This window comes from Xiphias gladius, chromosome 17 (genome assembly GCF_016859285.1).
Source record: "Xiphias gladius isolate SHS-SW01 ecotype Sanya breed wild chromosome 17, ASM1685928v1, whole genome shotgun sequence".
Classification (NCBI taxonomy): Eukaryota; Metazoa; Chordata; class Actinopteri; order Istiophoriformes; family Xiphiidae; genus Xiphias; species Xiphias gladius.
This window is the reverse complement of record NC_053416.1, coordinates 10887376-10900232: the sequence shown is the minus strand read 5'-3', so window position 1 is coordinate 10900232 and position 12857 is coordinate 10887376. Positions and strand designations below refer to the sequence as shown.

Sequence of the window (12857 nt, the reverse complement as noted above, 5' to 3'; positions counted from 1 at the left end):
CAAGCTGAAAGGTATAGTCTGTGGACTTGTCGTTTGTTCCTTGCGTACTGGAAAGGTAATGCTAGTAGACCTCAGTGAGAGGACTGTGAGGTGGGAAAGGTATTCACTAACGAAATCTCTCTTGAGGCATAATGTCTAAATTAATATCAGGTTAGTTAAAATAGCTGTCCTTTGTTTTCACAAGTCCAGAAATGTTATAATACTTAACCTTATGGCTCATTGTTTAGGATGGATTACTTAATTTTGGTTTTTATTCCTGTTTGCAGGCTCAACCCAAAGAGTCGTGGCAGCATACCAGTGAGGTAAGGAAAATCTAAATTTAAGAAAGTCACATTTGTCACAGGTGATAATGTGCAGAACTGTATGCGAGTATGCGAATGCAATTTTATTTATTTTTTTCCTGTATACTACTGCCACAGTGTGTCATTGTTTCTGTATGTGTCCATCAGTGCAACGTCTCCAAGCCCCACCTCACCACGCTCTCCCTCCTGGCCGATGTTCTCAGCTCCGTCAAGTCCGCAGCCGACATCCTCCGCCTCCAGTGACTCCTCTCCTGTCAGGTTGGTCCACATTGTTTGTGTAACGGTTTAAACACAACATCTTAATAGTCACAGTGAAGCAGTAGAGGATTGTAGTTGTACAAGAAAACTCTTAAGTTGTAAAGGTGTTTGCCTTTGTGCAGATGACACAGTGAAGTGAAAGAGAGGAAAGAAAATAAATGAAACCAGTATATTTGTAGATCTTCTATACAGTAAGCTCCATGTCTAGAGGTGTTGGAGTGCTGAGAAATTAGATTCAAGCACTAATCAAGTAGTATTCAGTAAATAATTTGAATGCTGTTAGCAATATGTTAATATGCTATTATTTACTTAAGTAGCTCTTCAAAATTGATCTTGCCAGATGTTGCGACTGTCGGCAGTTTACTTTGAATTCATGAGGGACAGCAAAGTAATTCAAGAAAAAGCTTTTTAACCTAAAGGTTAACTGCTGCGAGCGTCTTCTCAGCTGCAGTGACCTTCAGCAAGACACTTCTTCCCTAAGAGCTTCGAGGTGTGGATTATGACCACTTACCTTCCCGGTGAAGGGATGGAATTTAAACTTGTTGATCCTCGGGGATCAATAGAGCATCTTAATGAACTAACTATTTTGCAAAGATTAGGCAGCAGTCATTCTTATATAAGCGTCTCTACTTAAATTGGAATAAAAATGCACCTTATTTGGATGTTGCTTCACTTTTCAAGCTTCAAGTGTCCTGGGGCTACTGCAGAAGCTGTTAACAGCTGGTCTACCTTGCCACTGCTTTGCACTCTGAAAATCCCAGCCTTTCCTCCAACCACTAACCTCGACATGGCAGTTAGCAGGTTGTGTAGCCTGATGCAGTATAAGTTACAGGAATATAAAAAATTATTTGTAAGAGGAGAAAACTGTAGTATAAATGTAAATTATATAGCATGTGTCCAATAAAAAAAAAACAAAAAAAAAAAACAGAACTAGAACATGAAATCCATTACAGTCCAAGAGGATCACATCGTTTAAGTCTGATTTGCGCTAGTAAACATCTATTATCATGTGTGAATATAGCCACTTGGCACTTATAAAACAGTTTGTATAAAGTAATTGCCTGTCTGTGGCTTGTGTTACTTAAGGTGTTATTTTAGGTCTATTTTGAGATGTCTAAATGAAGCATTGTTAAACATTTTCCTAACTTTCTTAATGTCTCCAGTGTTGCGGGAAGGAAGGCAAGAGCGCTGTATGCCTGCAAGGCAGAGCATGAGTCTGAGCTGTCCTTCATCGCTGGAACCATCTTCGAGAACGGTGAGTCAGGCTCTGGATTTGCCAGCAGGAAGGAAAAAATGAAAGACTGTGGGTTGGTGTTTGTATAAAAACAAACAATTATTGTTTAAACAAAAAGTCAGCCTCAGGAATTTGCTGGAATTAATTTATTTAGCCTTGGTGCCAGATCTCATCGTTGGGGATTAAAATATGTTCAAAGTCATCTAAACAGTCAAAGATTTCTGGCCCAAAGAATTGTAACTGAAAGGCTTCTAACACCATTTTTCCTTGGCTACCATTTCAATACCGATATTTAATGGCTCCTGTCATTAATTTCCAAAGTCTTTCCTTTGGTAATGTGTGGTGGTCATGCTGGAGAAAAGAGGACGGTGCACTGGAGTTGTATGAAGAAGCTTTTTAATTGATATCATGCAATTAATTACTGGGAGCCTGAATCCACAGGGTGTGATATATTTTTTTCCATTTGTTAAGTGTATTTTTATCCAGCACCTGGCTTCCAAATAAGCTTGGATGTACAACTGCTTTCATTGCATACTTCTCCCAAGAATATTAAAGGCTGGCAAGGAGACTGGACTGTAACAGATGCAGTCAAGTGCAATGCTTTGTTTCAGCACACAGCCAAGAACTTAATATCTTTCAGGTGGAGGAATCATTTGCTTTTTTTTGGGCAAAAACAGGTATATACAGTATATACAGTAGGCGAAAGAACCCTAAACAAGCACACATAGGGGTTGGTACAGGAAAGTAGTGAAAACATTATTTATATTTTTCAGCAGCTTCCTTTCTTTCTTTGACTTTAATTTTCCTTTTCACCTCCCCTCACTGTAGGCATCTCATCAGACAGTCCGCTCTGGGGTCTTCTAATTTCAGGCTCTCCAACCTCGAGCTCCCAAAACTGTAAATCACGTTTATCTCTCCGCAGTTTTCTTTTGCTCACCTCCTCCCATGAAGGCCAGATTGGCACAAATGTAAGGACGGTAAAGCTACTTAAGCAGTACTTGTGCTGCTAACACTTCTCATCAAGCAGAATAACAATTGAAGTGAATAACTTTTATAAACAGACACACACACTCACACACTCAAGATCGGTAGGGATTCACTGTTTTGGTCATGCCTCTTGACACATGGTCTCTCAGACTCCCAGACCCTAAATAGAGTTAGCAGCGTAAAGACTGTTGAGAGTTGCAGTGCCAGGCAGTGTCATCGGACCCCTTTAGGTCAAAATGTGAGCTTGGGGACATGTGATCCCTGCAGAGGTATCCCAACACCCCTGTCTGCTAATGGCTAGCCAAGGATGGAGCATCCCAGCTGTCCCAACGGAGCTCATACTCCCTCATATAGCCTCACAATGCTTTTTGCAGTCACAAGCAACATTACAATGTGTAAATGTGTTTGTTTTAGTCGTTATACACAATATTACCACAGTTTTGATTCATATGTTGCTGCACAAACCAAAATCAAAGACTTTTTTTTTTTTTAACATTTGTTAGTCAGGCATATCATTGAAGACCAAATACAGATGAAAACATTGTGCACTGTCTCATGTTCAGTTCACATTTGGTTTCTTTCTGCGATGTAATCTGAGGTAGCCTGGTTTGTAAGTTAGTATCCCTGCGAGGAAGAAATGTGGTGAACACACTTACTCCTGTTGAGACGTTCATTTTAATTTCCTGCTGCTTTCAGCCATATCTCGCCAGAGGACTTCTTGCGTAGTGATCTTTAACCAGAACATGACCACATACTGCACGCCACAGCGACACGCAATTAAGTTACACTGCTTCCTCAGAATCACACTGTTACTGTAGTTCATACTGTACATGTCAAGCTCTGCAGTGTAGTCGACTTATACGAGAGCCCTTGGGACACTTGACATACCCTCAAATCCAAATCAGCCTTTCTTTGTTGGATTTCATTTTATAAACTCAACATCAGCTCCTACCTTATGTTTACATCCGTTCTTTCTACCTCTCTCTCACTCAGCCAACAGAAAACGGAGGAATGTCACTGCGCCATAAACAGGCTGATACTGTACAGTATATTCCAAGATTATGAGCAGGAAACACCACATAAAAAGAATGGAAATATCACAAGCAATGAATTAGATATTTCTCATTTGTGTTTTTGAATTACTTGATTCTTGCCCCCAAATTAATAATGTATGCTTTTGAAATTAGTCATCAGTGCACACAAATTCCCACAATATTGTTAACGTTTTACAACTTACATTCATCAGGTGGCAGTTACCATGTCTTCAAATAAATGCTAATGTTGGCAATTATCTCCTAAATCGTTTTCCACATCAACAGTGAAAGGCCATCACTACTGGTTTCAGGAATGTCAAAGATAACACAACATTGTTCAAATTGAAAACAAACTGCATTAAACCTGAGAGGCTCATTTAGATTAGATTGTCCAGGGCCTGACACATTTAAATGTTACGATACACAGTGGTACATATGCACCTTTCTGACAGAAGCCAAAGCTGAGCAGTATAGCTGATGTCGATAATCAGTTAGAGGTTTTGTCTCATACCTTTCACAAAATGACATTTGAGTATTTAGCGAATTCTCACCTTCATCTACAGCTGATGAAAATAGAAGAAAACACCCCTGTATGGAGTCTGACGTCTTTCATCATGGCACATATTTCATGCTGCCTTATTAGCCGCTTTTACTGATCTCAGTTATTTGCATCTGTCTCTTAACCCTCATGCGTCCACCCTTTCTCTCTCTCACTACATGCACATTTGCAACAAATTCAATGTTTCTTTCTCTCTCTTTACAGTTCATTCCTCCAGGGAGCCGGGTTGGCTGGAAGGGACTCTGGACGGTCGAACAGGACTGATACCAGAAAACTATGTGGAGTTTTTATAGTCCAGGGCTGAGAAAACAACCTGAACTGGACGATACTGGACTCGAAATGACCAAACTAGACTGGAGGAGACTAGATTTGACTGCACAAGACTGAGCAAGACTGAATAGACTGTTAGAACTTATACTATACTGGACTGAACCATTGTTGATTAGGGCACTCTTGTCTTGACTAGAACTGAAACTGGACCAAGCAGAACCATATCAAACGGATATGACGCAGAAACGAAGCGGAGCGGACTGTGGAGAGACCCATGAATTGCACTGGAAAAAAGAAAAAAAAAGTTCTGAATCCCTGTGTGGTTCCGGCTGTTATTGGATTAGTGTGGATGGCTTCCAAAGTCCTGGTGAAGATGAGGTGGTAATGAACCTGGAATGTGTGTGTGCATGAGGAAGGAGGAAAAAACAGTGTGTGTGTGTGTGTGTGTGGGGGGGGTTAATTGTATTAATGAGTTGATATTTCTGAGCTTGTGATTTTTTTTTTAGCCCTTGCTATATTATTTAGAAACTGCACTGCCCACTGCTTCATCGTCTCCTCTTTTTACCAGCTATAAGTAGAAAGCTCTGTGGAGGTGATGGAGATGATGACAGCGAACATAATGAAAAGCAAGTGGCCTCTAACGTTGGACTTGCTAGTTCACCTCCTCTGTGCGACGTTCGCATGACTGCTTATCCCATTGGGGGACTGGAGCTTTTAAAAGCATATTTAAATGATTGGGTTTGGCTGAACGGCTCCAAATGTGTTTGTGAGCGCTTTCTGTGGCAGTCCGGTAATTCCCCAGGACAAGACTCAACCTGGCCAATGTTTCAGAGCTCCAGTTTGGCAGCCAGAGCCCCAAGGCAGATCAGAGCACAGGATGAGGTCACCTGGAAAACAGTTTGCCAAAAGGTCAGCATTGGCTTTCTCCTTTTTTACAATTCCTCTCCTTACAGAGCCCTCACGCAAAATGTGAAAAATGTATAGCCAGCTCCACAAGCTGATCAGCGGTTTACAATGCAGCATAGGAGTAACAACTGATGCCTGCTGGTTAAAACAAGCCCAGCCGTAGGGCCTCACTCTGCTTCCCCAGCTCAGACATTTTTTCATTGTTGGAAATAACTGGATTCCGTATCATATATAGTGTCGAGTCATGTTTGCATTATTTCAATCCATTTTGGGAATTCTCACCAAACAAGATGTTGTAATTTCCACATCACGGAGCAGTGGGGATCCAAACCACCAATGTTCTTTTTCAACCTCACTTCAGAAATACATATGATTGAACATATACTGTATATTTATTTTGAGCTTGGGTGTTTTTCTTCTTGTTTTAGCCATCATACGGATTTAATCAGTAACTTTACTGTAGATGCTTTAATCTTCGACAGCTTTTTTTTTCTGTTCACAAAGACAGTACTAAAAATGTAACTGTCTGAAGTGAACAGACATTTACTTTTGGAGCTGGAGTTTACAGACAAGACATTCATTCATAAGTAAATGAAATGCAGATGTTTTTTTTTTTGTCAGAGAAGCTCAGACATTTGAAGAAAAGAAAAGTCAATAATTTTTTAACAATTGTTCAGATAAAAATGCGAAACCCAGACTGCTTTTGGGCTGCAATGAATGTCCTCATTTCATAAGTCAACGCTTTTTCCTTAAACCACTTGGAGAACATCTGTATCGACTCTTCTGGAAAAAAAAAAAGTTTTTTTACTTTAGGACAGAAAATTTAAAGTATATTATAGCATTTTAACAGGAAAATCGAATGGGAGAGTAAAAAAAAATGTGAAACAAGACTACTTTGTTCATATCTAAACTTCTTATTTATGAGGCTTGCTTAAAGGCGCATTCCTGAACTGTATTCTTTTTTAGTTGTTTTATTGACATTGTAAATAAATACACAACATTTGATAAGGTATAATTTTTTTTAAGTATGAAATTTTATATTTTGTATTTTTAGCATACTAACTTAATTCCTTCTTTGTTGCCCAGATTTTTGTATCATTTAAATCTATCTACAGCCTTAAATATTCCTTCAGATGTTTTGGTGAATTGATAAGCATGTGCAGAATTAAAGATAAATGTTGATCAGCTTCAGCTGTGATCTTTCTGATTTAGTGCTTGGCCTTAATATTTATACTGTGGCGGTATTCACATATGTTGCCGTGCTTCCTTTGCGTTTTATAATGTAACTGCAGTGTTTAAGAAGTCGTAGCAGCATCTACAATAGTTCAATTTTGGACCAAAATCAAGTCATTTCAATGGAATGGCTGCATAATTTGATTAGCTCATGGCCACACAGCATTGACCAATTTTAAACCGTCTTGGTAATAGTCAGGCTATCATATTGGATACGTCGCACAAACCTGCAAATAATCTGACAAGCTATTTTGCGGGGACGCGCAAATGAATTTCACCAGCACCGTTTTTGACTTCAACCAGCACTTTGTCCGGATCACCTATGTATTCGTTACAGTTGTTGCTCCCCTGGAAGTAGAACTTCTGGTACATTTGTTGACCTAAACTGAGCGATCTTTAAACTACAAGAAGCATGAAGCTGCTTTAACTTCCCACAAGAGCACAAATTGGAAATATTCTTCCTTTGTTGACAATCTAAACAAATGATATATATATAACATGTTGTAGTGAGCTTTAGAGGTCTTGGTAAGTGTAATTTTGAGCTTTGGACAAAGCCATGCTAGTTGCTCCCCCCTGCTTTAATTCTTTATGCTAAGATAAACTGATTTCCTCCAAGCTCCTGCTCCAAACTTAACACAGAAATGAGGGGTATCAATCTTCTCATCTAATGCACAGCAAGAAAGTATATAACATATTTCCCAAAATGTGAAATGATCAGTTTTACAGCTTAGTTTAACATGTAATTACTGTCATTTTCGGGTAATGACAAAAAAATATGAACTGGAGCTGAGTGTTGTAAAACAGAAAACTTTATTGTGTCAGATGTTTGAACTAAAGAGAAATCATTTCATCCAAATTTCCACCAGTGATGACAAAAACATCAACCAAGATGTTATCAACGGGATGCCAAATCCAATGAACAACACATAACTTAATTCAACATTTAATCAAATAGGTGAAAATATCGACACTGACTACAGAAGAGGTGTAATACAGAAGTAATACAAACTATAGTTTTTTTTTTTTAAACAAACATTTTATATTTTTTATATATTTTATTTTTTTTGTACATAGATTACATTTACATAACTGAAATACGAACATAACAGACTTCAGTGAAAGCCATAGCCATATATACCAGTGAAACATGATCTGCCCTTAATCTTTAAAGATAATATTTGCATGTATTTTATACAAAATAGACTCTATCAACCAGTAGGAGGGTAGTGCAATTCCATCAGGCTCCGGCAGATTTACCTTTGTTTTTTAAAATTCATTTTAAAGTGACCAACTCCTCACACCAATACGCATGGGATCCAAAGCCTTGACCTTTACAAAAGATACCTTTCAAATCAAATAAAAAGTACTACAAGTCGAATAAGAAGTGCTACTTAAAGTGTAACAACTTGAATACTTCTTTTTGTTTGTTAAATCTTTTTTTTTTTCTCCTCTGCTTTGGTCACACAAAACCTCGCCCAGTCTGCCTCACCTTCCATCCTTCACTCCCTCCCTCCCTCCTCCTGCCCTCTCCCTCCTTTCCATATAACTTTAAAACACAGTGAGCATTCGTGTACTTTCCCGTTGACTCGTAAAATTTACATTTACGTCACAAGACAAACATGTTTAACACTTCCTAATGTATTCAACACATCTATCTTTATCAAACACAAACCAACAAACAGAAAAATATTTACTTTCTTGACTCATTCAATGTACAAAAAGGATTGAGTAAAATCATTATATCAAAGAGGATCAAAGCTGATGTATTCAAAATCACAGAAAATATTGTCATTTCTTTTTTACAACAGATCAATCTCCAAAAGCATTGATATTTGTTAAGGGTTTATCTATTTCCTGATTTGAAGTCTTATTTCTATGGCTCTCTGTCTCCCTTTCGCAAGGCCTTTAGTCGAACATGAAGCTGAAAGGCAAAAGAGAAAATATATAGGAGTATAGAGGTTATGTCTATGTAAAAATATTCTATAATAGACACTGTTTACGTTGCACTGGATATGTCGGCGCTGCTATATACACCTATGGCCATTTAGAAAGGAGCAGGGATATGGTTACATCTATGCGTTAAAGCTGGTTTTCTGAAGCACCACCACCTGGAAACGACTGTAATAATACTGTATGCAAAGTTACCCAGACAAATAGACAGTTTAGTCAAGTCTTCCCCCAGAATAATCAACAATGATGTGAGCGGCACCAAGCCCATGTTCATTAAAGCCCAAGGTCACGGGACCGTGTTAGTAGGTGAGGATGAAAGCCTACACTGTCCATGAAACAACCCTGCTGCGAGTGACCATCCTTGAGCAGAATGGCTGATTACAAACGTGATGGCTCTCACCGAGTAGTGGCTCGTATGGGTCCAAAGCCTGCTGTGCTGTTAGCTGTAGGTAACACAAAAATGACCGGTCTCTATGGCAACCCGCTACCTGGTCTGTTAACTGCCATTCAGAGTTATGCGCTGCGGAGGGATGAGTACCATTTCAGAGTAAACGGCTGAAAATCTATATGGTCGCCATTTTATGCAGACAGGCCTGGCGGTTACAAGATACAGTGAGGAAAATAGAACTGTGTCTGTTATGAGGGGGAGAGCATTGTGTTTACGCTTCTAGCAGGAGCCAATGTACAACTGCACTGTTAATGTATTTTGCTTTGGCTATCGCAGAAGCTGGTACAATCATATTTTCACATTACAAATGTACCAAATGCTGATCACCACCTGTTCGACAGCAGTAGAAAGTACTGCGTATATCTTGCAATTCAAAAATACAATATTTTGTGCATCTCCAAAACAAACAAACAAACAAAAAAAAACCAAAAAACAAACAAACTATCATACACTTAACTTGGATGATAACAATTAGTACTTTTAAGCTGGTGTAGGTATGACACTGAACTAAGATCTTTCTCACTAATGAGCACCTTTAAGCAAAGTTACCAGAACCACATAATGTCAAATCGCAACTGAATACTCGCTCTTTCACATCTCCAGGAAAAAAAAAAACAAAATAATAATATATATAAAAAATAGCTATTACATTTGGCACTAGTGGAACACATCCTGGTGATGTAGTCACTCATAGCCTGAGCTTTAGTTCACAAATTATTTGGACCAAACTGCATCGTCTTCCAACAATATTTCAACTTTAGAGGTGAAATCTTGTGCTGAAGACAGAGGTTCAATCAAATATATATATATATATATATATATATATATAAATAAAAAAACCTCTTCAGCCATGTTGAGCTCAACAGCTTAATAATAACCACAGTTCCTGTTTGTGCAAACATTCTGAGATGAAGCTGATTAAAGGGTATATTTGATCTAAAATGGAATTTTTTGAGAAACACAATACTTTTGTCACAAATATTAGTACGCATTTTATTTACCTATCAGGAGTACTACATGGGGGAGAAATATACTAAGTATTTAGAGGTTTGAGAATTGGTTAGCACTTATTGTCTAGAAAATCCAGCCAAACAAACAAACACCAGGAATTATTTCCATTCTCATTTGAACTTGCTGTGATTTCTGAGATGGTAACAGGCAGTCAGGTAAGTAATCCTAACTGGAGGTCCATGAAAGCAAATTTTCAAATTAAGTTGTAAGTAACCATTTACTAAACTAGAACCTCAGTAAGAATGCAGCTGGCAATGAAAGGACGGTTTTGACTTATGGCTATTTATCAACACACAGACACCTTGGACTTTGGACACCTTGGATGTGTTTTTCAAATGCAGTTCAGTTCTAAAAATCCCATTTGTGCGACTGCATCTGAATAAAATAAATGTTCGTAAACAAATATCGTTTTCAATTAACAACTCGTTGATTAGTCTGTTAGTCAGTGTGCCCCTAAATATTACAAAACATCAGATATGCCTTTTTTAAATTCCAGTGGTGGCCTTTTAGCACAAAGCTGGTTGCAGCTTCTCACAAATTTGTTAGAGACAAAGTATCTGATACCAATTGGGAGATGCAGTACATTATCAAATATGCGTCACATGGGGAAAAGACACTGACAATGTTTGGGACTTTAACAACATTTTGTGATACTTTTCCTGTTTGTTTGTTTGTTTTTTTTGTTATTCTCAAAGTTTTCAAGACCTAAAACTCAAGATCTTAACATGTCATACTGCGCTACACATTTCCAATCTGTATCATAGGCTGTCTTCCTTATGTGCATGTCTGGGGACCAGAACAGAGAGAGCTGCCCACATTAAAAACACTGAAAAAGCGGTTTGGAAAGAAAACCGAAATTGCCAGCATGGAAAAACTAAGACAGACAAAATATGGGGAAGGATGTCAGGGTTACATTCTTATGCAAAGAAACAACGGTTTAGAGAGGATGGCTATGAGGAGCTTCAAAAGCTAAAAGGCACTGGTTTTCCCTTCTCGGATACATCCTGTGTAAACATTTTGCTGTGTGAATGCATGTCTGCGTATTCTTTGTATGTTTATATGTGTAAGAGAGACTTTTGCATGTGTGGTCAGAAATGCGTGACTGCATAAAATAAATGTAGAATATTCCTCTAGCTGTTTTTTTTCTTTTCTTTCATTGGTCAGGTATATAAATCTGATTTGTTTCATTTCAGAAAAGATAACCGATTCACAGCTGAAAACAGTTCATCCTCACTGTCCTTGGGTCCAGAGGGAAACAAAAAGATTCTCGCATGCCAGAGTATGTTTCTAATTTTCCTGTTTCTGTTTGTCCCGTTCATCGCCAACAGTTCTCTGGAAACCACAACAAGTACAACTACATTCTCTGCGCAGTGGAGCCGGGGGGGGGGCAAACAGAGGAATGCTGGACAGGTGAGCAGAGGAACAGTAGGCTTAAACTTGTGGCAAGCTTCAACGGCTGGACAGTATGTTCGGTGTCATGTCGAAGGAGGAAAAGGTGGTTCTATGTGTTGGCTTGTCAGTGAAAACAGCAGTAAAACACTGGAGGCAGGAAAGACGTAGGAGGAGTAAGGGGCTGGGGGAAAAAAAAAAAAGATCACCAAAATGCATTGCAGCAATGCAGACATTCAGAGCCAAAACATTTACCCTGGAGACCAAATTCCTCTTGTTTGGCCAAGAGGAGGGGCTACAGGTCAGTGGTAGGGTCTCCTACTGTTGTTTGGCCAAAACTGGGACCGGATAAGGAGGCGTGAGGCCACAGGTATTGTGCTCCTGGAGGAGGATTTAAGTCATTGCTTCACAGTTTAAGGCAGTCACTTCTGATGAAACAGCAGAGGCTTGACGCTCCCATCTTTGAATTTTGGTATCTGGTTGGTGATGATCTCCGCCAGCATCTCGGGGAATTCCACACTGAGAGTTTTATTCACAAAGGTGTAGAAACAGATCTGGAGAAGACCCTCGACCATCTGGAGGAGACATCCAAGGGGGCAGAGAAACAGATGGTTTATAATATGTAGTGAATTCTATATAAAACAAAGAAGGAGAAAAACATAAATCATTACAGTATATACTGTATCAGTGTGCTTCTCTAACCTCCTGCATGGAGTCCAGTAGCTTAGTTAGCTGGTAGAAGCGCTGCCAGTTTTGACTAGCGTTCTCCTCTCTCTTGACGATGGCTTTTCCCAGCTCCTTGATGTATGTCATCCTGATCTCGTCAAACACCACCTGGCTCTTCAGGCCATCTTTCGGTACTACACACCCACACAAACATAAACACAAACACAGATATCATATGTCATATTCATCTGACATTCTTTTATTTGTAGTTGGAGCCCCTCACAACATCAGGGGATCCCCAGCAACGTCACAATGAGATTTTCATGTCAAGAACTCCAAATGAATCCACACAACTTTGATAAGAGTTTAATCCCACAGATAACCTGTCTAAGGAGAGGATATACATTTTGATTAAACCTATAAATCCACCATGTCTTTACTGGAGGGGGGGTCAAAGCAGTCTATAGTATTTATTTTTCTATGTTATCTTCGATAGAATTAAAAATATATTGTGTAAGTGTACTGAATAAGCTTAAAGCCTACCCATGTAATTTGCATCTATATATATATATATATATATCTTCTCTGCCATCTCGACAGCTGGTGATGT

At 38.9% G+C, this 12857-nt stretch overlaps 2 protein-coding genes across 5 annotated transcripts in view; one reads left to right on the top strand and one right to left on the bottom strand.

Annotated features, from left to right (window-relative positions):
• The window catches only part of LOC120802657 (rho GTPase-activating protein 26-like), a 93084-nt gene extending 86359 nt beyond the window's left edge, over positions 1–6725 (top strand). Inside the window, exons 21-24 of the mRNA XM_040150711.1 lie at positions 267–302; positions 450–560; positions 1724–1815; positions 4579–6725. Coding sequence (XP_040006645.1) covers positions 267–302; positions 450–560; positions 1724–1815; positions 4579–4667 — 328 coding nt within the window. The 3' untranslated portion in view covers positions 4668–6725. The remainder of the gene's footprint in view (positions 1–266; positions 303–449; positions 561–1723; positions 1816–4578) is intronic.
• Positions 6726–9993: 3268 nt separating this feature from the next.
• LOC120802160 (glucocorticoid receptor-like) overlaps positions 9994–12857 on the bottom strand; it is a 69001-nt gene continuing 66137 nt past the window's right edge. For all 4 annotated transcript variants that reach the window (XM_040149680.1, XM_040149683.1, XM_040149682.1 and 1 more), the window contains 2 exons: positions 12284–12441; positions 9994–12156 (listed from right to left, as the gene is read on the bottom strand). In XM_040149680.1, the coding sequence (XP_040005614.1) occupies positions 12004–12156; positions 12284–12441 (311 nt within the window). In that variant the 3' untranslated portion in view covers positions 9994–12003. The remainder of the gene's footprint in view (positions 12157–12283; positions 12442–12857) is intronic.